This window comes from Pempheris klunzingeri, chromosome 14 (assembly GCF_042242105.1).
Source record: "Pempheris klunzingeri isolate RE-2024b chromosome 14, fPemKlu1.hap1, whole genome shotgun sequence".
NCBI classification, from domain to species: Eukaryota; Metazoa; Chordata; class Actinopteri; order Acropomatiformes; family Pempheridae; genus Pempheris; species Pempheris klunzingeri.
Window position 1 is genome coordinate 924,343 of NC_092025.1, and position 27,750 is coordinate 952,092.

The 27,750-nt window shown below is 45.4% G+C and overlaps 1 protein-coding gene across 1 annotated transcript; it reads right to left on the reverse strand.

Annotated features, from left to right (window-relative positions):
- zzef1 (zinc finger, ZZ-type with EF hand domain 1) lies at window positions 1–27,657 on the reverse strand. The gene is made up of 54 exons (XM_070843207.1): window positions 27,234–27,657; window positions 26,376–26,520; window positions 26,050–26,244; window positions 25,752–25,935; window positions 25,435–25,634; window positions 24,581–24,791; window positions 24,346–24,462; window positions 23,113–23,291; window positions 22,769–22,867; window positions 22,570–22,661; window positions 22,335–22,480; window positions 22,049–22,154; window positions 21,573–21,791; window positions 20,937–21,028; window positions 20,607–20,809; window positions 20,317–20,450; window positions 20,169–20,239; window positions 19,962–20,076; window positions 19,660–19,825; window positions 19,328–19,449; window positions 19,117–19,239; window positions 18,332–18,501; window positions 18,156–18,237; window positions 17,855–18,056; window positions 17,587–17,720; window positions 17,240–17,480; window positions 17,039–17,118; window positions 16,856–16,946; window positions 16,270–16,759; window positions 16,020–16,184; window positions 15,790–15,909; window positions 15,494–15,655; window positions 15,224–15,356; window positions 14,937–15,075; window positions 14,661–14,826; window positions 14,294–14,556; window positions 13,788–13,960; window positions 13,290–13,485; window positions 13,008–13,177; window positions 12,122–12,402; window positions 11,517–11,691; window positions 11,303–11,435; window positions 10,984–11,210; window positions 10,559–10,867; window positions 10,378–10,478; window positions 10,122–10,257; window positions 9,615–9,974; window positions 9,343–9,486; window positions 8,876–9,044; window positions 8,639–8,737; window positions 8,318–8,483; window positions 7,083–7,233; window positions 4,861–4,932; window positions 1–2,456 (listed from the first exon to the last, which is right to left on the reverse strand). The coding sequence occupies exons 1-54, from the start codon at window positions 27,636–27,638 to the stop codon at window positions 2,376–2,378; spliced, it is 9,105 nt and encodes a 3,034-aa protein (XP_070699308.1). The 5' UTR covers window positions 27,639–27,657; the 3' UTR covers window positions 1–2,375.
- Window positions 27,658–27,750: the final 93 nt, after the last annotated feature.

Genomic DNA, 27,750 nt, shown 5'->3' on the forward strand with positions numbered 1-27,750 from the left:
TCATTTCTATTTTTATTAGAAATGGAACACATCTCAAACCAAGCATTATATATTTTTTTAACCTTCCATGTGCCATGCATACAAAATCAGAATCAACGTGTCCACCTGTTAGTGCCCATAAACTTTATATTTGTAAGGGGTTGATATCAAAGTCTTTTTCCTGTGCAATTAATATTCACAGATATGTACATTCAAATTAGTCTGCCTCAAATATCAAGCATCCTCGCAAAAAGAAACCAACGTTTAAAGTAAAAAGTTACAAAAAACTTCAAATTAAACAATATATTTCTCTTTTAAAATATAATTAATAACTATTCAGCTAACATGAGTTAAATTATGATTGCTTCATTTTTAACCATAGGCACGTCGTAGATAGGTGAGGCGTCGTAGAAGCCAAACGGAAGCCGTGAATCTCTTCCTGTCTCCTCACTGCAGCTCAGGTTTGTGTAAACAAAACCACCGAGCTGTCCTATGGTCCTGGTCAGGACCACTTCAAAGAAAACTATAGTAATAAAATAAGGAAAGTAAAATGAAATAAAACAAAAAACAGAACGATGTCTGAAGGTTTCCTCCGCTCCAGCTTCTCACAGGGTTGCCATCTGATATGTGATAAACAGAAGGAGCTCGACCAGGAGCTCTTTCAGAGATGTTTCATGGCTCACAATGATTGGTTTCTTTGGTATAAACCACCATGACTTCATACAACTAAAAGATTATCTTCATCTGAAATGAACACATGAATGATTGGAAACTAGAACCCATCCACTCACTCTTTGAAACTGATGTTTAGATTTTGTCAGCGTACAAAACTTGATGCCTTCTTTAACACCGACGTACGCAATTGTGGATCTCCGTGGATGTGGCTACAGGTGGATTAGTAAAATGTGGAGTTAGTGTGATGTGATGGAAAGTCACGTTAAACATTTAAGGAAGCGTCACACCAATTATCTGTGAAATTACAAAATATGAGGTAATCCAGTATTAAAAAATCCAACTTCCTGGTGAACAGGTGAAGTAATGGGTCACCTTTACGTTTGTCAGTGTGTCTGCGTCAATTCTTGACACTGATTTCTTAACTATTAAGTCTTTAGAAGAGATGTGAGGGAAACATGTGTGTATTAGTGGTATTCCTGCAGTCATTACACAACACAAGGTATGATGGTTGGATACACTACCATCAGGATTAAGCGTTTCTGTCACGGCTGTGAAAAGGAAATCAGCACGCTAAAGTTTAGAACTTTAGAAAGAAGAAAAGAAATTGGATAAAATAATGATGGTCAATAATAAATAAATCAGCAGATAAAACTGAAGGCCTTTGAGAGATTATGGGTTTCTTCATGACATTTTTTGCTGTATTCATTTTCATGAACATCATTTGACATCATCACGGTCTTTCAATCATTCACTAGTAATGGAGTGAAATCACTTCGACATGTCGATAGACTGGAGGAATGCATTGCAATAGTATTTCATCACAGTTTTCCCTCAGCTGTAATGTTAATTCTCATCCTATGCAAAGACTATGGCTATTGTGAGGATCATCTCAGTCCCGTTCAGCCTGATCAAACCGTCCTCCGTTCTAAAGTGGGTCACACGGTGCGTTACACGTGTCACCATGACAAGCTGCAGATCAGATATAAGTTAGGGTATCAGTGACATACAGTCTGACCCTACCTTCAACAAGAGCCCTAAAATACCTCGTCTACTTCTGCTGTCTGAGAGGGAAAGAAGAAGGGAAGGAAGGAAGGAGAGAAGGAGGGAAGGAAGGAAGGAAAGAGAGTAGGAAGGAAGGAGTTAGTAGGTCAGTACTTTCTCCCCATGGTGACTAATGAGACTCCACTGTCCTGACAGTATTTTTAGGATGCTCTATATGTCTACTGAGACATGCAAGTCGCCAAGGTGACCTGTTTTCAGCATGATCAACTATGTAACCCAGAGTGGCTGCTGTTTAGGAGGAAGAAAGGCAGGACAAAAAGGAATATACTTCCCCTTGAAAGTCATGAATTTGGCACACTTCATGTCCTTTAGCACGGCATCTTCAAGTAAAAACGTAATAAAAAACTAAACAAAAAACAGACCCCGCAACTGTTCCTGTTCCAGTGAATGCACATGCTGATATACTGGATTCACCTAAGGCAAAAAGGATAGTGAGTAAGTGTGGAAAGTGCTCTTTGAGTACCCCTCCACAGCTCAGGTCCACAGTACTGCAGAGAGTTATCGGAGTGGGGAGGGGGGTCCTGTTAGAGGGAAAGCACTGGATGGTCGGGGGTGGGGTTTCGTCCCTCACCTCTCTGCACCACCACGTTCAGAGTGAACCGGCTGAGTCAGGATGTGTCCCCTTCAGGTCGTTCTCCTCTGTCCTCCCTGTGGATCTCTCACGGGGACATGTTGAGGAGCTTGGTAGATTTATTGGGGTAATTGATGGCCAGGCTGATGGCAGCGATGTTCTTCAGAGCCTATGCAATAAAAAAAGTGGGTGAAAGAAATGCAGACAAAAAGGTGCAGGCAGAGAACATCAGGCAGGGTGAACTTCAAAAACCAGATGTGAGAAAACCTCATTGTTCCCCCGCGCTGTGCACCGCATGTCCAGTGATGACAAGCAGTGTTTTGAATTGACGGTACGGCACCTTAGGTAATAACCATGGTGCTGAACAGATTGAACCGCCCTCGATGCTTTCGTTCCCTCCACTGACATTTGTTCACTGCTACCTGCAGGCTGATGATACCAGTAAGTCTGCTGCTGTCGGTCCACAGCATGACAGCTCCTGACCAGACGGTCACTCAGGCTGGTTTTCCAGAGGACGAGTTCCTTTTGTTGTCTCGGGTTTTGTGACATTTAATAAGTACCACTATAAGGTCAAAAACTATTGGCCAGTTTACAATTGAATTTTCTGTGGAGTTCCCAAGATTCCTAGCATCGTTTTCAGGGAGGTTTTCTTGCTGAACGTATATTATCCAATAAAACCACAGCATTAAAGTTTTAATTACACTTTTGGACAAAGACTTTCATAATGCCCTTCTAACATAGTAAACCACATCCTGACGGCACAATATGACGGCATGTCAGTCAGACAGTCAGTCAGTCAGACAGTCAGACAGTAAGACAGTCAGACAGTCAGACAGTAAGACAGTCAGACAGTCAGACAGTAAGACAGTTAGTAAATAGCAAGAAATCTGAACACAATGAAATTAAATGTGAACATTTTCAGAAGTACTTTTCTGCACTAACACAAAGGGGAACATTTGGAGTGGTCGTTATTTATACGTTATTATGCTGTGATTTTACTGGTCCGGTTCACTGGAGAGCAAACCGGGCTGCATGTGGCCCCTGAACTAAAATGAGTTTGACACCCCTGATATAGAGCTGGGGGCGCCCCAGAAGCTCACCTGGTAGTGTGAGTACCACCTACCAAGTTTGAGTAGCTGCTCGGGTTAAAATCCAGCCTGGGCTGTTTGCTGCATGTTGTCCCCTCCCTCCTCTGTCTCTCTACTATCCTATCTAATCAAAATGAAGCTGAAATGCCAAAAGATAATCTTTAGAAAAAGAAAAAAACTCTGTAGAGCTGAGGGGAACTACAGAGTATGGTGACTTTGTCGTTCTCTGGGATTTCATCCCTTAAAGTGACCCCTTCCACAACACACACAGTCTTTTGATCCATTGTTAATATAAAAATATTGATTCAGTGCAGCTGTAACTTGATGAACACTACATGATAGACATGGTAACTCAGGTACAGCAGCTGTCTCATAGTCTCAGTGGTACCTCAGGTATTTTATTTCTCATAAAATCTTCACACTGAAGAGACCAAATTTATTTCTTTTTGGGCTGGAAGGTGGATGATTGCACTTCTCTCTACATTTGCGCGCTCTTGGCGGTTCAATGTGTGATTTTTACCACTCCTTAAAAAGTATCCTTCACCTAGTGATTCCCTCTAAGCTGAGCAGTCCAGTACAGCCCCCAGTACTCCCCAACACACAGCACTACTTGGTGTCTGAGGTGGCTCAAACACAGGTATCTTACACTGTTATCAGCGTGAGAGTCAGGAAGCAGCTGAGTGATCATAGTACCATCCTCTGGACGCTGTCAAACTTGTGTTGTGGTATATATTGAAAGATAGCAGGCCAGTAGAGGAGATAAGGCCTTTAAGAGAACCTAAAGAAAATGTAGTAAGTGGAAGTCAAATGGTTCTGTGTTCTACGGCTTTAGAGCTTTTTTCCAGCCCTTTCAAAGTAAACCTCTGCCAATTTACTCTTTGACTTAAGATCAGCGTTATCATAACAGTTATGACTACTGCCAGGTCAGCTATGGTTTTGTTTTCAATCTGACAAGTGTTAGGTAACTGCTCGACAGAACCACCTACAATGTTTTCTCCACCATCCTCTGCTCCTCTTAACTGCCCTCATGCTCCTCTGCTGCAGTACGGAGTCCACAGTACCGAGAACACTGTGGCTCGCTCTGCCACAAATGCTAATGACCTGTAATTACCAAATACATTAGTCCTGAGTGAGGCCCACACACATTCAAAACAAGAGATGGGGGTGCCGGGGGAACTGCTGCGTCTCAACAGCTTGGTGATTCACCAGCAACAGAGACTCCAGCCGCGAGCTGACTCACAGCGGCTGAGGACTGTTCAATCGACGAGGCCGAGTGCTTGAGAGAGACAGTTGTGTAATATTACAACACTCGAGGGTACGGGGACAACTTCTTTGAGCTGCTATCGTCCACATCGGGAAGCCATGGACGAATGAAAACATCAAAGGTGCCTGGCTGAAGGCAGGGCTTTATATTTTAGAGAGGTAGAAATGTAAAAAGTCATGGTCAGTTATTCTGCAAAATCAACACAGGAGTTTCAGTCTTACCATTGCAGTGTGATTGAGGAGCTGCTCGTCAGTGGTCATGGCTAACAAATACTCCTGGAGGATTCCCTGTGCCTGCAAAACATATCAAAGGTAACAATGGTGTCCTCTGCCATGTTTCCAAATGCAGCTTGCAAAGACACATAGATAACCTCCCGGGCCAGATGAGTGTCATGAAGAGAAGGTTACATAAGGGATGAAATCAGTATCAAGTGAGGCCTGGTTCCCTGACCACTCTTCATCTCCATCTCAGCATCAAATTGAACTGTGGAATGTTGGAATTGTCATTCAAAATTATAAACAAGGTAAAGAGCGCTTCCACTAAAGGCCTACGGGAGAGACATACCTCTGGTTACATAAGCACAAGGAGTCAGGGAACACAGATAAGACTACACAGCAACTAAATGGGCTGAGACCGGCCAAATGGAGTTTTTACAGTGCTGGAGACACAGTCCAGAGCCACGGTGCATCATCCATCTTACAGCACCCCGAATGTTTATGCTGGGAAACATCCTAAGACCATTTGTACAGTTAGTAGAGCATGACATACCGCTTTGATTCCTAAATATAACTTTCACTTCCTGGGGTGGAGAGTTCATTGAATCTCGGCGGACCTGGCCATGAACTCCATGTGCACACAAAGAACGATGACTGCTGCTGGAATGTGACCGGCACCGGCCACTAAACCTTTAAAATAAGCCGGTTCTGGGCTCAGACCTAATAAGGCCACAGAGGACTCCATGATGTGTCCACACGCTCATCAGCTTCCCATGATTTTACAGCAGAGTCAACATGGAGCTGTTGACGCCGGCTGTATGTCATCACTGCAGTTAAGCTCATATGTCAACATGACATAAGGGCCACCAACCTTAGCACGCACTAATCCTTACTTTTTAGGAGGGTGGTGGCAGATGGTGTGCTGTGTTGGAGGTAGAGCACTGACCCCTACAGCTGATCATGGTTTTCCAATACTCATGTCCATTTCAGGACGGACGTTAAATAGGGACTTTTCACCTCTACATTAGCCTCAGAGCAGTCCTGCCTCATTACAAAGTCATCTGGGAACAAACACAGATGCAGAGAAGTCCTGGAACAGTGTAGCAGTGGCATATCCCAATTTAGATGGTGCCCAGCTGAGCTGTTGCTTCTGCAAACCTGTGTAGACTCACATTCACTGGCTTTATTTGAGTTCAACTAGGGGCCACTTATTGAAATTTCTTATATGACGAAGCACATCCTGAGGCAGCTGCCACAAGAGGTAGCAGGTGTTGGTAGATCACGGTCTGTGAGGATGCACTGCCGATTGGAGGCGCTACGACTTGCCACACACCAACATGTGTTTTTAATTGGGAACACTAGTGTCTGTGAAGGGCATCCCAGGCAAAACTGCTGAGTACTGCTACTGCCCCCTGGTGTCTGTCCAGACGTACGGCTCCACCTCAGCATCCCATTCTCCCTCATGAAACGGCATTCAGGTGGCACGGATGGGAGTAAAGAGTCCACCCCGAACCACAAGTAAACTGATGTAGTTTTACTGTCAGACCAGCAGCTTCAGCGCTAACCGAGCGGACCTGACGGGAACAGAGACTGTCTGGTTCAGTCACACCTACAGATGGGAAACCCCTGGCTGATGGCGTGCTCATAACCCTTTAGACTTCTCTTAATCAATAATTCAAGACAATTGAGAGAGAGAGAGAGAGAGAGAGGAGAGAGAGAGAGAGAGAGAGAGACAGAGAGAGAGAGAGAGTTTGTGCGCATCACAAAATGGATAGCATCTCTTCCTCTCCCAGGCAGTCAGCAGGGAGCCAGTGTGGCACTGAGCTGTCTGGCAGATGGCAGGGCCGGGCTTTGGCCCCGAGCCCAGCGGAGAACAGGTGGGTGGAGGAAAAACATGCATCTCACAAAGAGACAGATACAGACAGAGAGAAAGGACGACGACTGAGGTAAATAATAAAATGTTGAGTTAATTATCCGCAACATATTCAAATGGCCTCACACGGAGTATGCTGTCAAAACAAAAGAAAAAGGCAGTCTAAGAAATGGTGGAATTTATTCCACATTTGACCTACAAAGTCAATAATACTGTCATCCCTGCAAAAACAACTAACACCACTAAACAAATACCTAAAATGTCATTCAGTCACACCTCCAGCTTAAACAACAACTGAGAAAAAATAGTATATGTGGCCTGCATGTATGTGTGTGTGTGTGTGTGTGTTACTCACAATGGCACGGGCCTCTGCAATGAAGAAGAGTTCAGTGAGGGCCCTGTGAAGAGGCAGCAGCACAGTGATACTGGTGGGATCCTGGCTCAGGCTGTTTTCCATAGACATAAAGAGCTGCCACAGAGGTCGCAGCAGTGTCAGCTCACAGGCTCTGGAGTGCAAACAAATCCATATTTAGATGAACAAACACGCACACACACACAGGCAGAACAGGACAATAAAGAGTTACATTGAGAGCAAGACAAAGCTGCGGCTGAAAAAGAGCCCATGAGTCCAAACTCATACATTTACCATGACTTAATAGTGCACATCGTAAACTCCAACAGCTACACACGGATCAAAACTAGATCCACAACTCCACAACAGTTGGAGGGCTTCTACATATTGGATAGGCATTCAGCTCTTCCAGTTAAATCATCCATAAAAAAAAACATTAAGAAGTGCGTTAGAAAATATCTGATTCTTTGATAAAAACTCAAAGGTAACGGTTGTGATAAAACTTTGAGGCAGACGTTAACTACAACTCCCAAGGTGCATTTTGGCAACACTCCAATCACTAAACTTAAAATTTAAGTGTGAATGCAAACTAAATTCATGCTCATACAGATTGTGAGGTGAGCACAGAGAAGCTGGCCCCCTTCAGATGAAAAGGAAAACAGCCCCCTGATATCTCTAAAACTCTGCACATGCATGACTCTGCACACTGAAATATACATGTGAAATAACTATAAGAAAAGCCAATTTCTGAGTGGAGGGGCACTTAAAAGCTCAGTTTATAGGCGCCTTAACACCTAGAATTGAGCTTTCACAACGTGTTTACTGTCTGTGTGAGGATCACCTTTTCATAAATTGTGTGTGTGATGTTGTCATTGTGACCAAGCAGTGAGAGAGTCAGTCAGCACATATGCAAATTCCTAAACACATCCTTTATGTAATATCCGTGGTGACATGAGAGATTTATGAAGGCTTTTATGCAAACCCTGTGTGGAGGCGCCATCCTGCACCTCTAGGGAAAACACACAGCTGATGTAAAAATGTGCACTGGGGTCTACTGGCATTACTTAGGTCCAGCTGGGCGAGAGCGTGAGAATGTTTCTGCATGTTTCTTTGGGTGTCTGAACAGGACAATATAAGAAAGTAGTGGTAAAAGGAATTCCCTGAGAGAAAAAGCTTGAGAAGCATTGAAGAGAATTAGAAGAAAAGGGACAGAAATGTGGGCAAGGCTGGACGCTTACGTCTGAGACTGGCACTGCAGGAGTCGGAGCAACAAGTGAATGGCTTTGAGTCGCTGGTTCCCAGTCTGGCGACAGGCCACGCCCACCTGCCACTCCCAGATGTCGGCCAGTGGCAGGTGACCGAGCACTTGTTCATCTGCTAACATTTGCTTCAGTATCTCAAAACCTGATTAGAAACAAACAAAAGTGAAGAGAGGGCGACAATGTGAGGATTCATTTTGAGGCAAAGCTGCATTTAACTAAGTAGTTCACACAGTTGCTCTGAACCAAACGGAGCAGGTTTGAACAAATGGAAAAGAGTGTGTGTCTGTTCTAATGTACCTGTCTGAAAACGTCCTCTGTGGCCTCCTGTAACGGTGAACTTGTAGCCCCACTCTGTGTTGCTCATGTCTGACATAAATCTGTAGTACAGCGTATCACCTGATAGAAAAACCCACACCCAGGACACGTCTTGATTAACAGGATTTAAACAAGCTATCTGAAATGCACACAAACTGTGGCATGCAGCAGAAAAGGATTAAATCTTTTTTTTCTAAAAAAAAAAATAATAATCCTCACCGGGAATCTCAAAATCAGACCACTTCTGAGGGGAGCCGCTGAAGTTGTGGACATCCTGGAGGAAATCACTGCTGCTGGACATGATGAGCTCATCACAGCCTTCCTCTGTGTAGCAGCGGGAGTCAAATTTTACTGACAGGTAGATGGCCCCCGGGATGTGCACCTTGTCCTTAAGAGAGAAAAGATGGACACAACAGAGTCATCAGCTGAACTGAAAAAAGGCTAAATGCTTAGGAAAGAATGACAAGTTATACAAGCACGCTCCTTTTCAAGTAAGGATCCGTGCTAATAGGAAACTCTGCTGTGAAATCTTTAGCTAGACAACAGTCATTTTGTGACCAACGCTGAAACTGAGAAGACGGAATGACAAGTGAGGAGATACTCAACGATAACATTAAGCCGGAACGTTTTAAGAAGTTGAATAAGTATTTGGTGATAAAAAAGAAACAAAAAGGCAGTTTACTCACCTCAAAGTTGGTGTTGTTGTCATATGGGTGTTTAGACTCTCTGACCTGTACGGCCATACCTGGCTCCTCCATGAACTGGCAAGCAGTGAGGGACAAACTGCACAGCATACTCTGGCTGCAACCCTTCAGCACCCTCTGGAGAATCTGATCATTGATAGATAATCACATTAATCCACAAAACACCCAGAATTTATCACAAGTGGAAATCACAATTTGCACGCACAAGACAAACAAACACAACACAACATCCACATTCCCTCTCCTCTGCCCACCTTCTCCCAGAGCGGCTTCTCCTCCAGTTGCATCAACATGTCCAGGATGTAGGCCATGTGCGAGGCGCCGTTCAATTCCAGCGCCTCCTCGCTCAGCGCTGCCTCTGCAGGCCAGTCGGCCAGCAGCGAGGCCAGCACGTGGCGGGCGTACAGCGTGGCGATGGCCTGGTTGACCTTCACCAGGTATTGACGAACAGCCCGATTGCTGCGCACATCCAATTCCTTGTGCAAGAGAGCTGAACTTTTGGTGCGTCTCTGTTTGGCGTAACTGAGCTGTAAGTCGCTCTCTGAATTTGTGATGAGCTTCTGGGCCACTACGTTGATCTCCTCTGTGGCCTTTTCACAGTGACTGGGTTTAGACTGTGGGTGGAGGGCAATGATGGTGATATATCAGAATACAAACATCTATCTCTCCTCCTCATAGGTACCTGCCAAACAGCCATTTCTGACAACCTCCGTGTTGCTGGGAATTATTACTAGAATATGCTATTTCAGGGTACAACTCACCACACATGACACCACAATCATGTCAGTGTCCACGGCCTTTGTGTTCCTCTCCTCAGAGCGAGGCCGCCTGGTAGGCTGCCACTTCTGAGCCAGCGTACGGATTGTCTCGTCAGTTTTTATCTCTTCTCCATCAAATCTGCAAACAACACGAAGGCACCACATAACAGAGGGGCAGTAAAATGTGACCTTTACCACAGTGGATCATATAAATTAAGTCAATTAACAAGAAATTCTCTGTGCAGAAGTTGACACTGACCTCTTCTGCACCTCCAGGAAGAAGGAGTCAGTTCTCTTCATCTGCAGCTCATACATGGCCCTCAGGATGGGCAGAGGGGCGTTTAAGGCATCATGGGTGATCTGCAGTGAACAGAGGGACTTTAGATTAAAAGATCATATTAGATTTTTCTGTGTGCATTACAATCAGTATCCCTCATCACCTGGAAGCAAATCTTTGTCTCCTCATCGAGACCCTCCAATGGGTCGGGCTTGTTGACGTCAGTCTCGTCAGCGCAGCAGCTGGAGTGGTCAGAGTCGTGCTCCTTGTCCTGATCTCTTTGGTCTCGCTCTGGGTCCTGGGCCATAGAATGGATCTCCCTCTTGGAGGAGTAGAGCATGATGGACAGGATTTCTAGATCTCGCAGCAGCCACAGCTTGCTGAAGCCTGTCCCTTTGCTGCACTTCCTCACCAGCAGCTGGGTCAGTCCTGACTGCTGGATGTCCTGCTGGGCTTGGTCTACTCCATGTTTCTAGAGAGGAGGACGAAATAGAACCAGTACGTTTATATCATCTAAGCCAGTTGTTCCTAGCCTAGTTCCAGATATCGCTAAACACATTTTGTAGATTCCTAGGTCAGGGCAGGTACCTTCAGAGTATTGTAGAGGCCTTTAAGGGCCAAGGAGAGAACCCAAGATGCCTCCACAGCGTCCGGAGAGCCAGTGTCCTGGCTGGTTTGCAGCAGGTGGCTGATGATAGAGGTGAAATTGCTCAGGTAGCGGCTGAGCAGTGTCTTTGAGGAGCCTTGGCCCTCTGACTGCCCTGGGAGACCGGCTGTAGTGGAATCCTGAGACTGGATGAGCTGGTAATCTTTCACTAGAAATAGCATAAAGTGAGCAAAGGGTTAAGTCTGTGTTTATTTCTAAACACAGGTGAGGCTGTTAGTGGTGCACTACCACTGCACCAACCTGTTTTTCTCTTGCGCGTCTTAACATCCACCACCGCAGCATGGTTCTTTTCTGTGAAGTGTTTGAGCAAGATCATGTTGTGATGTTCATTGGCGTTGTCGATAAACACCGTCTGGGTGCCCACACACAGCACCTGACAGAGACGCAGAGGAGTCACAACTGAGCTTAGACAGTCAGGGAACAACCCCGGTACGGTCATATGTATTCTACTTACCTCAGGGAAGCCCACCAGCACCAACAGGGTGAAGAGATTGGTGCGTTTGAGAGTTTGTGGCAGCTGCTGAATACAATGATCAGTGAATGCAGCGATGACTGCGCTCCACTCAGGACACGCATTCAGACTGTGTAGAATATCTGCCACTGTGCACGCCCAATCCAGACCAATACGGCTGCATAACACAGGAGAAGAGAAACAGTTGTGCAATAACTGTGTTATTAAGACCTCTTGTACCTCCGCCAGTTAATATGTAACCGGTTGTATGTAATGGTGGAAACTCAACAAACACTGGATACAAAAGAGGAAATCAATTCACACAGTTATAACTTGATCAAAGGGCATATTTGTATTACAGTTTAGGATTATTAAGGATAATAAGCACTATTAAAGATGGGAATCCAGTGCTCATATTGCTGACTCTTATTGTGTGACTGTGTAAAGAGAAAAAAAACAACAACACACAGTTGTACTGATAATGCTGATAATGATAAAACTGAATATAATTGGATCCATAAAGTGTCCTAATATATGCTGCTGTGTCATTAAGCTTTTGGATCTATAAACTACAATTAGTAGGTATCACTAGGCTTTCCTTCTGTTACCTGTCTAAACAGACAGCCCCGAGGCTGAAAAGTAGCTGGGTAGTCTTCCAGCCGTGCGTGTCTGAGCTGGTTGCCTCTCCTTGTGTTAGCAACTCATATTTGTCAGCCAGGGCCTCCGTGACGGCAGTGTCGGCCTCCATTGGAGGGATTCGGAGCAGCAGCTGACCCAGTAGTCCCAGGGTGAGGTGGAAGGTCTCGTTGAGAGAGCCGGCATTGGAAATGACTGCCCTGAAAAGCTGAGGCAGGATGGAGCTCAGACTGGGCAGAGACAGGGTGCTGCCCTGAGGACACAAGAAAAGCCATGTCAGTGTAGCCTGTAGACAAATGAGCAACAGGAGTACATGTTGGGTACAAAATGCTTCTGTGTTTTAATTTGACTGACCCTTTGATTTGATTTAGGACTGATGCCTCTGTCATACCTGTACATTAAATATGACACTACAGCCTTGCCTGCATGGCAGTGCATTTAAAGTTCATTAACACACCATGTCTTGTTTGTTTAATCTGTATAAGAACCAATGTTGTTTCATTCATATGTTTGGGACTATTTCTTGGCAGGGAGCAGTGACTGTTTAGAGTCTCTGGTGACTTCAGATTAAACAAGATATAATGTATTAATAAGCCCTTTAGAGGTGATGGGAGGTGGATTCTGTTTCCTTTCAACAGAATCACACCGGCTCTTCCCTAGTTTTAATGCTAAGCTGACGGCTTTACTGCTGGCTGTAGCTTCATGTTTGATGCACAAACATGAGAATGGCATCGATCTCGTCTATGAAAGGAAGTGAACGATCTTATTCCCCGAAATGTCAAACACTCACATCTAATTAGATTAGATTAGATTAGATTAGACGCTCAACCCTAAGAACTGGTCTTTGGTTTCACATACTGGTTTGGCTGGTGGCAGCATGGCCGCTAGTAGTCCCAGAATCCTCTCTCTGGAGCACTCTGAAAACACATGCTCCTGAAGGGGGACTTGGGTAAGCCTCTCATCTGTCTCCTTGACAACTTCAGACGATGGAGACATGATGGATGGACCGTCCGTTGATGGACCAGACTCTGAAGCCGATGATGGTAAGAAACACAGGTTGATCCAGACAGCAAAGGAATAATCACTAATAAGCAAACTCAGAGCTGTAATTAGCCTGGTGGAAGTGATCTCAGTACTCACGTCGGACCACAGGAGAGAGGGGGTCCTCGCTGGACACAGAAGGTGTCTGGCTGAGGCTGGGGGAGTCCAGGGTGTCTTGGGTTACCAGCTTCCTTTTCTCTCCCTCTCCAGTGCTTGGGAGTGACAACACCTCTGAGGGAGCAGGGGGAGGAGAGCCCACCTCCTTTACCTTTCTCTCCTTACCTGGCGGTTTACTCTGGTGGTGAGAGGGTAACAATGATTCAGCGGGCCGACAGCCCAACAGCGCTGTATCACCTACATTAGAGACTCCTTTATATCGCTACCTGATTTTGTACATCAGCTACAATATTTTTACATTTACACATTACGTTTTTCTGTGAATCTAATAATGTGACCTGCTGATCCATACTTATCTACCTGCTCTTGCACTTAATATTCCTAGATGTGTATGGTACAGATTACCCACTGTAATGACCCACTCCCCCAAAACAGATTATTCAATCTCCTTCATGTTATATCATGACTTGTGTTCCTCACCTTTTCCTTGGGAGAGGACGGGGAGCAGATTGCTGCAGTGCTGCCAGGGAGAGAGGAGGTGTCGGTGGCTGCACTGAGCTCCTGAGAGGACTCTGGAGAGACTGGACACAGCTCACTGTCAGAAGCCGATTCATTGGAAGACAGCAGAGCGAGCAAGGCTGAGGAGCGAAGACCTACACGGAGGATGGCAATGAAAGGTTCGCCATAACAGGACAAAAACATGGAAATACAGATTAGAAGAGTCAGATATACCACGAGGCACATGGATAGACAAGTAAACAACTCTGTCATTTATATAATAAGATGTATTGTTGAAGTTCATCAAAAATTGTGGAAAAAAATCTACAAATTAGCTTGTTTGTTTCCTTGCCAAGAGTTAAATGAGACGATCAATACCACTCTCCCCTCTTATTCGTTTAATATGAAGCTAGGGGTAGAGGACGATCACCTTAGCTTAGCATAAAAACTATGAGTAGGGTGAAATGGAAAATTCCGGTTTGACTGACCTTTGCCAGTCTGCCCCTTGAGTAAGCAATCAGTGATGAGATGGGAGCAGCATGTCTGCAGGGCTGAAGCCTGGCTCAAGGTGTTGCTGTCCAAAGACTCCCCCTCCATCTGCTTCTCACTGCTCAGTTCTGACGTGTAGAGGGCCAGAGCAGCAAACAGTAGCCAGGAGTAGTTGTGGATGTAGGGCTGGATCAAGCGGTGACGGTCACTGATCCGTATGGTCACCATGGGGTAAACTGTGATCCGATGGGTGGGCAGGTGGCTGGAGATTGGGAGGTTAAGAAATTATTATGGCGGTGAACCACTAAAAAGCAAGTTTTAACCTTTTTAAAAGCATGTGATTCCACTTGTGTTGAAATGTGTCACCTGTCGGGATACTTCTTTGCATGGTAACAGCCAAAGCACAGGTCAAAGTCTTCACAGACATTACAGTTGATCCTGCTACCCACAATGAGCCCCTGGCAATGGTCACAGGCGTATTCCATGTTCACCATCTCATGGTCATCCTCATGGCCCTCAGGCTTGGCACCACCTGGTTAAAACACACGTATTCCCATTTAGGCCTGCTTTGACAAGAGAAGATAATAGGACACTCTCACTGTTTGACTGCATGCGTTAGTGGAGTCGAGTGTTTGAGCTCACTGAGGAAGCAGGTTTTGCAGAGGTCCATGTCCATGCACTGCAGACACCTGTAGCGGTGCCAAGGTGCCATCCTCTCACAGCCGTCACAGGAAATCACAACATTGAGCAGGTCACAATAGCGCGCAATGAACATGTGCATCTGTGGAGAGGACGAGGGGAATTATTTAAAGTACATAGTAGTATTATTATTATCATCAAGCATTCCTGCCTGTGCTCATTTCCCCAGACAGCTAAGACGTGAATTGCTAGTGATCGTACTTTTATGTCTTTTATGCGCTGTGATGTACCTTTCTCTTGTCCTCCATGGAGTCCTCTTCATCAATTTTGTCATACCACTTCTCAAACATCCCGTCCATACACTCATCCATCCACTCCTGGTTCTTTTTGTAGTCTGCAATTTCATCTTCCTCCGTCCATTGGCTTAAGATTAATTTAAAACAAAGAATATATATATATATAGCTTTTCATTGGATATTTGAAACTGACCTCAGCAATTGTTATGAAAAGGAAAAACCTTTCATTTACTGCCTTATTTTCTTAGATGGGTCTGATATTACCTGATGGCAATGTCATGGACGCTGATGTTCTCCTGGGACATGCTGAGCAGGAGGTCAGGAAGCTTAATATTCAGGAAGAGGGGAAGGTCATGTACCTCCCAGCTCATGTCTAGAAGGTGCAACAGGCAGGTCTGAACACACGACAGGGCTGGTAGCAGTGCTCTGGAGAGAAGTGATGAGGGTCAGATTACACCACTGCACACACACTTGGAACTCTACTAATCACTGCTGCAAGCACGCTTTCATTTCAGTGAACGTAGTTATGTGTGAACTTGGTTACAAGGATAAGAGCTCACTTCTCATTAAGGCTGCTGAAACCTTGTACTGCCTCCACCAGCCTGAGCACCAACTGATGGTAGGAACGCCTGACCTCCTCTCCAAGCTTCTGCCCACTGTCTGACAGCTGGGCAAAATAACTGAAAAAGACAAAGCAAACAAAAATCTTGTGTGCGATACAACTGAACAGTTGTTAAGTATTAACATATGCTATTTACTGCGGCTCCACCTGAGCTGAAAACCAATGTACCTCGTGAAATCTTTCTGGCACGCCAGCAGCTCCTGCAGGAACAGGATGCAGGGGGCTTGGAAGAGGTGTGGCTTTCCCAGGGAATGTAAACACTGCTGAACCATCTCCAGGACCTTGCACACACTCAGAGCCTGGGCTTTGCTCAGGGAAAGGGTCTGCAGAATGCTACAAGAGGAACAATTGGATGACTTAATCCTGTGTGACACAATTACACAAGTTAATCCAAAACAGAAGACTGGAGATCAGTCACCTTGCTGTTGTGAGAGCCTGGTCCCTTATAAAGTTCAGGATGTGTTTGAGGATTGGGTAGCGATCCTTGACAGAGGGGGTCATGCGGGGCTCTTCTATCGATCGACAGGACAGGAGGCGTAGGCGTGCCCGACTGAATGGGGCTTTGCGGGGGAAGCCGGAGGGTGAGGCTGGTTCACCTGCCTGAGAGGAGAGGCTCTCTGTGGAGCCTCTGTTTCCTTGTCTGCTGTGCCCACACGATGTGGATGTGTTTTGGGCTTGAGCAGCGGAGGGATGGCTCTGTCCTGGCTTGGCCTCACCACCCTCCTCAGATCCTGCAGTTTGACATCCCAGAGTGGAACTGGCCTGGAAGTCCCCTTCTGAGATGGAACTTGAGCGGAGGAGTGGAGTATGGCTGCCCTCTGCAGCTTTGGAAGAGTCATTGTCCTGGCATGGTACCCCACAGTGGGTAAACCTGAAGAGCAAGAGGCTCTTCTCAATGCACATCTCAGCTAGAGAGACAGAAAATAACAGGAATAAGCTAAATAATATTGAAGAGACAGTCGATGAAAAGAAGGGATGGCCTTTGCATTAGCTGGAGTTCTCACCTAGTGTGTCCATGGTAACCTCATCATGATCCGCTTCCTTCTCATCAGGAACATTCAGTTTGCCAACTAGGTATCTCTGCTTCATCTCCAACTGAGATGACACCATCAGCACAATAGTTCAGTGATCACATATAAACTCAGCAGACAATCAACAAAAACATGAATCCTGTCGGTAGCACTCACCATCCATGTTCTGATGCTGTCTGCCAACGCATGCACCTGCGCAAATTCTTCACTTAGACAGGACTTGCAGTCCTGATTAACTACTCGTACAAAGGCAAAACAAAACACAGAAATCAGCTAAGTGGGTCAGCCACCGGTCAATCATGATTAAACACAGCAAGAGACAGAATTAATAGCTTTAGTTCTATGAGAAGGCCTTACCATAGGTCTTAAGGGCATGGCTAAGTGCTGGTGTGTGGTACACCATGGCTGCCCAAATGGCATTCACAGCTTGGTCTGTCTTTGGCCCAGCCGCAATCTCGTTCCTCACGGACTGTTTTCTGCAGGAGTGCATGAGCGTCTTCATCAGCTCTGTTCTACTGTCCATCGGTTCTTGGGAAGGATTCCAGCGGGCAAAGTCCTCCAGGAAGCTCATTAAGTCATCGAGAGCCCATGTATTTGTCTACCACACAGAAACACAAACGATAGTATTAGAACGGCACTTAGCTACTGAGGTTAATGAAATAATATCAATGTGAGAATGGACTTTAAAGTAGATTCGACCATACCTGGTCTGTGGGTGTTTTAGTCCGCTTCGTCTCCCTTGTTTCACACAAGCCGTGTCGCAGAATGGGCTTCCATAAGGGCGAAGACTGAACATGGGACATTTTCCCTGGTGGAAGCTCCTTAACAGTGCGAATCTCTGGAATAGACAGCAAAATATCAGCATTTTATCTATCATCCAGTGTCTGAAAAATGTTAGGGTATTCTGAGGCAGTCTGACACACTTTAAAGTACAGACCTTCCTCTGATGAAGGCTTTGGAAAACAGTCTCACCATGAGGAGATTTTAGGGCGAGGGTTCTGGAAGCAAGGCGGCCCATCAGGCGAGCCACCAGCAGCTGCAGGTCTGACATCCAAGAAATGGTGATATCTGGGAGGCCCATGGCCGTCACAGTGAATTTGTAACCCCACTCGTTATTACTACTATCAGAGTGGAAGAGGAACTGAAGTTGAGGGCCGGCGTCAAATGTCACCTTCTGCAGGAGCAAAGAGAAGCAACAGACATCTGTGAATGTATGAAGCAACAACATTGCTTCATTTTGAGACAGCCGAACGGGTTCCCATATCCTTCCTACCTTTGGCCACTTCTCCGTTCCAACCTTCATGTCATAGCGGACCTTCCCACCTCTAGAATCTGTGAATTCCAGGTAGTCGTATCTGTGATCAGCAGGAGTGTAGAGGACATGTTAGAAAATAATCTCACTAGAGATGGAGAGAAAAAGAAATCCTGTGAATATTTTACATTGGTCACCTCTTCTCTGTCTCGCAGCGTTCATCAAACTCCACCTCAAAGGAGGTAGCACCAGGGCAGGCAAAGATGCTGGTCTCATGTCGGCTATTCTCATAGTTGTGAGGGGACTCCATGTTCCAGGTCCTCAGCACCACTGGCTGCTGGGGCTGGTGCCAGCTCTCCTGATCCACCTGATGTCATGTCATGGCAGGCAATCAATGTTTGTTATAGCCAATGGTGGATTTCACTTTTAAAGTACAAATGAGCCTTATTTATATTTTACTTGAATATTTCCATTCTATGCTGCTGTTCACTTCTGCTAGACTACTTTTTACTGCGCTGCATTGATCTGACAGCTAAAGTAACTGGGTCGCTTTGCAGATTAAGATTTTATATGAAACACATGATGAATTTATAAAATATAATACACTATTCATATAAAAATAGTATAAATAAATTAGCTCAGTAAAATGCTACGTACACTATAATGCACCACTACTAATAATCCAATAATATAAGACAATATATATTAAAATAACACTCACTGTACATTCTAATGATAATTGAAAATAATATTTTTAGTGACATTTTCAATGCAGTACTTTTACTTGTGATGGAGTATTATAGCTACTTTTACTCAGGTAAAGTACCTACCACTACTTGTTACACTTGTGTTGCTGTACTTCACCACCCTCCTTGCCCCAAATACTGGTCTGCATTTTCATTTCTCTGTTCATACTCATACAGTGAGGTAAGAGGCTGCACACATCCTGGTACCATGAGAATTAAGGTCAGAGTGGACTGACCTTAGAAAAGATGTCTCCAGTATCACTGGACAGGCTTTTGAGTAGCTCGACCAGAGAGGAGAAGCTCTTCAGCAGCACACTGTGAGGGATGTCCAAAGAGCACAGCTCCAGAAGTAAAATCATCTGTCGGGACCACAGCAAATATTACAGTCATTCATTCAGCACAGCCAACTCTATGACAATTCAAACTCATGGGGTAAGAGTGCAATACCAGTTGTCTGAAGACTGTGGCTAGGATGGAGCTGCCCAGTTTGTCAGTGATTTCAGCACCGGTGTACCTCTCCAGCAGTGAACCAAGGGTAGCTTTGACACTTCCCAGGAACTGATCCACATCTATTGAGATAAATCATTTAGTCATTCCGAAAGCATGTCCTTGTGTCCGCTCAACAATTAATTCTACTCAGTGAGTTAGTTTTCCCACTGAACTTGTTGTTCTTTGGACTACCATATCAGCAGGTTAGACTGTGTGCTCTTATAAACACACAGTCTAACCCTGTAAAACAGTTATTGTGTCAGCATTGCCACGTTGTCACTGTATCTCACATTTTAACAGGATGTCTCTGGCCAGCTCCATAGCGATAGCGGTGGAGGCTCCCCCTTTGAGCTGGAGGTAGCACCAGGAGAGCAGACTACCCTGCAGGGCCCAGAACAACGACAGCAACACTGTCCTGCTGGCTCCACCACTCTCATCCACCATCAGCACCTCACACTGAGAGATGAGAGACAGTTGAATGGAGACGACCATCAGAGGAGTAGATAGGAACGTGTTATTTCACAGCAAGAGATAAATGGTGAATAACATAATGAAACATTATGAGTCGTTATGCGTGTGACAGAAGCCTCACCTCTCGTGTCGCCACCAGCAGCAGCGTCTCCATGACTGACAGTATGGGGCTGATGTCAAAGTCTGAGGGAGCTCCTTTAGGTGGGAGCAGGAGAAGGCCACTAGGATCCTGGTCACTGCACAGAGAAAACACAGCTGCTGCAGATTTACGGTCATCTGGAGGTATTTGGGAATATGTGTTCTTATATTTGCAGTACAGTATGCGTACCTGAAGTAATTACAAAGCGATTCAAATGTCACCTTCACTGACTCTGGCTGATCCTCTTCAGTAATATTTTTCTGCAAAGAGGCACATTGTTTGTTTTTTAATTATCTTTCTTATCTATTTATTTACTCATCAATTTCAGTAACCTCACCATCATGTGGAAGAGTTTGTCTCGCCGGACGTGTTTATCAGGGAAGAAAACAGCTGCTCCATTAAGAATGGCCTTGACTGCTTCCTTGTGCAAAGCTTTTTCTACTAATGTCTCACCCTCCACACCATCCACAACTGAAACACAAACATCAGAAAACATTATTGCTACGTAGATTACCACAGACCGTCAGAGATCAATCACTACAGGCTACTACTGTCCAAGAAATCTCGAAGGACAACGTTAATCATTGACCAAAGTACTTTTTATGACAATGAAAGCGCAGTTCTTACTGTGGCAGAGGTGAGTATAGAGTTCCCTCACAGCCTTCACAGAGTCAGACACAGGCTCTGCGCTGCTGGATGTGGATGGACAAGCCGCTGCTGTGGCTCCTTCATCTGGCCCCCCGGGCTCCAGTGGGTTGGGCAGCATGGGAAAACAGTTCTGCATCAATTGGAGCACCAGTACTCTGCTCTTCAACACCTCCTCTCCCTCACTAAGACAAAGACACATGCTGGGTTACAGGTGGAATATCTCTGGAAATGTCCCATCAATGAGCCCGATCAATCTGTACTGATACTTCTGGATACAAAAATCAGCAGTGACACTGTGCCATTACTCACATCTCCCTGAGTTTACTGTAGAAGTCCCAGAATATGCTCAGGCTGAGACCAGTGAAGTCCAGAAGATACTTCTGCTTGAAGTGAGAGGCATCCTGCAGAAATGGAGAGAACCCATTCACCCTCAAAAGTTCAGCAATACATGTTGCAAAACCTGCTAATGGACACAAGAGGGCAGACTAACAGGCCCGGCGGAAATGTGACAGGATGTGGTAAAAGTGAAAGAAAGGGAGTAAAGAAAAAACCCACATCGAAAGAAAACGGTTAGATGTAGTATTTTGGTCTTGAATTTCGTTGCGCTTCTTTGCACAATGACAATAAAAGAATTCTGATTCTGATTCTGATTCTGATTCTTCTGATTCTTACGAATACAAGACCACAGTAGAGTCTCTTCAGAGGTTGTTTCTACTTGCTCTCTGTCTCTCTTGCAGGTATTGTTTAGTGTGATATCACTTTAAACTGTAAGAAGGAACAAAAATCAGCCTCTGGTCTTTATGCAGCTCCATAAAACACACACATACAATATATAATGCAGAGTTTTGAGAAGCTTGCAATGTTCTGGTTATGGTATTTGAAGGTAGATGTATTAATGTATACTAACATTATTGTTATGAATGATGTAATGTGATTAATGCTGACCATGTCTCGTGTAAGCTGTTGTATGAAGAATAGTGTCTTGTTAAGCAGACAAAGGCCAGTGACAGCATCGCGGTCAAAGCTTTCTCCCTCTGGACTGAGGTCGTCTAGGTCTCCGAGCCTCTCTGCCCCGGGGCACAGATAGCCACTGAAGCTGAGAGACTGCACTCCGAGGCGCTCAGCAGAGTCCTGTCTGGTGCAGAGGAATTTTACCATCAGGAACTGGGAAGACAAGAGAGGAATCAGATGTGTGGTGACACGATGACAGCAAATTGAAAATACAAGCTGTTGCTTAACATACTTTTTGGTAAGTAGCAGTACTATCTTTATTGTATTTTGGAAGCCTTGAATACTAAATAACACAAATACACAACACATTGTTTAGATATAACAATGAGGGGCTAACTAATGGGGTTCAAATGCATGGAGAGAACAGAAGACAGACACGTGTCTCCGTGTTTACTGGACGCACTATGTACCTTTGCAACGCGACACTGCTGCAGCTTGATCTCCACATCGTTCCAGTCATCCTCAAGCTCAAACCAGCCAATCGGCTCGTCCTCCGACTGCGCTGGAATCCTCATGCTGCAGGTCAGGTGACAGCATGGTGAGTCATCCAGACACATAAATCACTAAAGCAGACTGCTGAGGAGTTTAATAACTTGTTTTAACAAACAAACTAATTAAGGGCTCATCATTGCTAACCACAAAAGCACACTAAACTAAAACAGCAGGAGTTTCACACAACCATAAAGGGATCCTTACTTGTCTTGTATAAAGTCTTTGTAGTCCTTGTAGGCCCATGTGTCATACTTTTTGAACCTCTTAAAATGTTTCTCAGCATCAAAAGGGTCTTCCTCCTTGTAAGCAAACACCAAGCCACATTTTGCTCCAATGGCTCCTTTTCGCACCTTAAACGCACAAACCAGAGAGTCAGACTTGTGTACAGTTGGCTTCATCAAACTTCTGAATCAAAGGGTGAAACGAAACAGAGCCTCACTTTGATCTTCATCTGAGTGACCTGGAAGTTGCTCTGGTCCTCCGTCGACAGGATCACACTTGCTTTTTTCCTGCCACTTTCTGTGAGAAAACCTTCGGAGCAACAAAAACATTCACTTATACCTGACGGCATGTTGATGCTTCAGCTGAGTGCAACTTATTGTTATTTTCTGATTGAGTAAGGATGGTCTGAGTTGTACCGTCTCCAGTGGAGGATTCTGTGAGCATATTCTCTGGTCCTGATTTCTCCTCCTTACTCTTCACATCACAGGCCTGTAGGTGCAGCTGAAGGGGCTTTCCTTTAACGATGAATAAATCATTGTAAATTACATCTCATCATTTTCCATACAGGTTAGAATTTCATTCCTATACTGCGAGGAAATGACCACCACACCGAGCTGCGGCACTGTAACAGAATTAGCCGTTGTCCACTGCATAGTCCACTAATGCATCTCCTCCTTGTTGTCTAAGCACTTTCTCTCTGAGGCCTATGGTTTCAAATGTCCTCGTGAGAATGAGAGTAAAAGAGGGCTGGTCACGTTACCGTTGCGATTAAGTAGTCGCAGCCTAACGGAGGCCATAGACACGATGAGGGAGGAGGCCTTGTACTCGGACTCTAAATGATCGCTGATGGAGGACAGGGCCTGAAGCACTTTTGCCACGCTGCCTCTGGCCAGAGCGAAGGCGAGCAGGGTCAGTTCTGCATCAGGACTCACACAGCAGCTGTACAGGACCAAAGAAATTACAGGAACAAAGAAAGCAAAAGTTACTAGTGAGGCACTTTTAGTCATATCAAATGATCATCTGTGTCTGTTTCAGAGTCTCCAAAAGTATTTTGGCCAAATAAATATATTTTCATTAATGATCATAACTTAAAGGATAAGGACCGGTTCACATTTTTTCTAGTCAATCATACAACACTCACATGCCCATGTATACATTGAAAAGCATTATTATTCACTGGAATGTATTTCTGCATGAAACAAGAACTCTGGATTTTTTTTCCCATCGCTTAAATTGAAATTGCTTTAAGAAGAGACGTCTTTGCAGACGTCAATATGGAGAGAAGGACGAGTTCCAGCGACCAATGGCCCCTTCAACCTACATATAGGCATGAAAAATGTGAACTTCTCCTGCCAACCAGCCATGAAGCATGATTAAAGTCTGAGAATTACTCTGGGATTTAACAGTTACTCAGAAACCATAGAGATGACATTAATATGGTAAATGTGAACAGTAAAAAGTTTTGAGTTTTCAATCTGGCTTTCAAAGTTTTTAATCCTGCTTTATACCAGCTTAGTTTTCTCTCCTCTATCAATTCTCTATAGAATTAAAAGGTAAAACAGAAAGGGAAAGACGGGCTACATAAACACAACTACTAGATTTGGACCAGACAAGATGTTTTTTTTCACTACAACATTTTTTGTTTGGAATTTAACAAACTGAAATTTAAAGTCTCAAAATCACAATGCTTCTTGTGTGTTGGGTTTAAGGAATCATGTGACTACTATAGTAAAGACTGATAATGTATCTGTAACGATGTTGAATCTATGTGTGAACAAATACAGTCTACAGTGCTGCTTGTTGCTGCTGCTGTTGATAAAAGATCTAAACCACCATGAGGGATTCACAGTACATCGAATGGAAACAGTGTGTCATGGCCCTGCTAAATCAATACTTTGATTTTAGCCTGTTTTCATTGCAATGATGTCAGCGTTATGAGCTCAGTGTGGCAGTGATGGGTGGGTGTGCTGATGTAATCCCAGCAGGTCATTACTCTGCTATCCTGAGGAGAAATCCATCCACCTCCTCCAGGATGTTCAGAGAGAAGAACTTGGGGAACTCTGTGGAAGACGGTGTTAGGGACAACGGTGGCATGTGTTGCAAGGCTTTTCTGGGAGAAAAACAACACAAAGAAAAACCCTCAGAAGCGCTGGAGAAATAAATAAGATGAGAACGGAAACATTGTGTTTACATACACGTGCAAAAGAATGAGTAGTGGTGTGTCTTACTGTGTGCTCTGGAGGACCGTCTGAGCCAGTGCAGGGTTAGTCTCCATGGATGCGGTGACCAAGGAGGTGAGGAGAGACAGGTACCAGATGGCCGAAGCATCCGAAACAGACACCTCTTTACTCTTGGTAATCTGATAACCTAGCGTCTTCAAGCCGTGAATCCGTGTGTCGCATCCGTCGCTCAGGCACCGCTTAATGTTGATCTGAATGTCTGGGATTGGTGAAGAGAGAATGCAGTTAGCAGACTGATGGAATACATCGTGCAAAAATGCCATAAATCGGTTGCTTCATCCTCTGACAATGAAATAAAGGAGATGCTCATTAAGGGAGATTTAAAGAAAACAAATCACTTCCACTGCGGTAACCATGAGAGGTTATAGCCATGCAAAGCCAGCCAGTGAATTTCAATTTGCCCACTGTGAATTAGCAAATCATTCACAGCCAGCCGCAAAGCAAATTATTTACAAAACAGAGGGCGGTGACTGAATGAGCCTGTAGCTAGAAGTGCCAATCACACGTACTTTCAAAACGCATTGCTGAATTTTCGTTCGTCATTATCGTTTGAACCTCTGCTAATATTTGACTGTTATTTTGCGAACAGCTGCTTGTTGTGGATTCAATACTAAACTCATGGAGGCATGCGTGTGGATTCAAAGGTGAGGCACCTAACCACTCAACTACCTATGAGCCCAGCAGTGCTCTTCTGAAGCGGACACCATGCACCGTCTTCGCCGGAGGGTCACAAATCAGAGGGACAGTTTTTCAACCAGCATCGGTGAAGGAACACACTGAACACGCCTGAGATAAATAAACACTCAGCAGCTAAGCAGACAGACGGACAGGTGGTGACTTACAGGGATGTGTGATGTTGGCATTCTCCAAGAGAGCTACGTAGCCGGTGACATTGCTGGGGATGCGGATATCTCTGATCTCCTGCAGAGAACGCCGGTTCTTTCCAACAGCAACTGAAACCAGCTGAGGCATGTAGCTGTGGTCATTAGAAGCCACAGCAATGGCCAGGCGTCTCAAAACCACGTCTGGTTTCATTTTTAATCTGAAAAGAGATACATTACATACACATGGACCAAAAACGTTATAACTCAAGGATGAGACACACATGGCAAACAGCTGCAAAGCCTCGAGTCACATTTTACAGAGCAGATGTCCTTGCCTTATCCAGTGTGAGCGTGCGCTGCCATCCGACTGCCAGAACGATGCCGTTTCCCCATTTGTCATCTTGCAAATGTCTCCAACATTGGACGAAGCTTCTATTGTGCTGTAGCACTGTGTGACCACCTTCACCTTGTCCACCTCCGGATCACGGTCCAGCTCTGCCCTGTACTGGATGTCTAAATCTGAAAGAAACAAGTACAGATGAGGACGACAGTGGGAGTCAGATGCAATCCTTAGTATGTCTTCAGTGTTAGCATTGGCTGGCCAATTTGTTCGTCTGAAGCTTTGGTGTTCACCTTTCTCCTTCTGCAAGAGGAATTCCAAGTAGTCCTGGACCACACTGGATCTCATAGTGCAGATACTGTTGTAGCCCTCTAAAATAGGGAAAGGGATGGCACTGCTGGGAATACGATTCCTGTGTAAGAATTTAAGGATTTTAGAGGCGTGCGCCCCTAACCGATCTTTGGTCTTGGAGAAAATGTCAACAAAACCTGCGAGAAGCAAACAAGATAAAGGGGTGGAAAGATATTTAGGGTGGACTTCTCTACAACCTGTTGATGATACATATTCAAATATTGGCCTCTGGCCTCGTTCACCCTGCTAAACAAATTCCATCTCTCACCTGGAGTTAGGGAGCACGCCTGTAGCTGTCTTATCACATGACTCAGCTCTCCCTTCAGATTAGCTCCATTGGAGTTCTTCAGGGCAATCAGCATGCTCTCTACATCCACCACCCCATCCCCCTCGGCATCAAACTGTCCAAAGGCCTGAGACGGGGACACAGACAGTACACAGTGGGACATTTTACATGCTGACACAATCACAATCACTCCTGTACTCGTATTGATAGAACTTAAAACACAAATGGTGGGTGCCCGTCGTGCGTAGGGCACAGAAAGAGCTCCACCTCTGCTGCTTATTGTGAAGTTATGTGCACTCCATGTTTGATTTACAATCTGTCTTTTGGCACAAAAGAGGCAGGTAGTAGCGCCACATCTCACAGGGTCTGGATTCCTAAATGAACCCGTGCAGCATGTAGTGTTTAAAGTGTAGCAGTAGCATTCCTTGTCTAGCCACACAAAGCCAGATGCAGACTAAAGTGCACATTCGTTAGTTCACCCATTCATCTGCAACCTTTGGTCAAACAACAGATGCCAGCCATCAGACTACAAAGCAGCATGTTCTGCTGCAAGAGGCCAAAGCTGAAAATCCAGTGACAATAAACGGGAACATCATGACAGCTCGTCTGACTCATTGCACACCCTTAAGACTGCTAAACAGATCAGAGGATGACATGTCTTCCGCTCTCATGACATTACAAAGCGATCACATTCACTTCTCGTCCATCAGATATGGGCATGGCCATGGCTGGAAACCATTCCGCCCCCATAACGTTACCTGGGACAGGAACAGGAATGGACTGCCCCGTTCACGACACGTTACTAGAAAGAGGCACCTTTGCCCTCCTGTGGTTCTATACCTCTTCACACTCGTCTCTCGGGGCATCTCTGCTCTCCAACATCTCACAGAATTGCTCCACGTTGACGGACTCCTCTCCTCGGTTCAACCTGTCCTCCAGCCACCGCACCAGGACCCCCTCATTCCCGGCCAGGACCGACTCCTGAATGGCGACCCCAGAGTCGCTAATGCGAGCGGCCGCTTCTCTCAGCTTCACTTGCTCTAAGAGGACCCCGGGGCTGGGTGGTCCCCCGGTGGGCACGGGCAGGTTATTCGATCCCCTTCCGCTTCTCCCAGAACCGGAGCCTCCGACGCCGACGCCAGTGGCCGCAGAGGCCGGGCTATCTTCCGCGAAGCCGGGGCTCTCCGTTTCTATGTCCTCCTCGTCGCCGCTGCCTCCTCCGCAGCCGCTCTCTGCGTTCCCCATGTTTGGTTCACCGACCTAGGACTCCCCCGTAAATCTCTGCGGCCCTCTGGGTGGCAGTTTCGCAGCGGCAGCACCGGTCTGTACACAGACCTCTCTAACCTACAGCTAGACT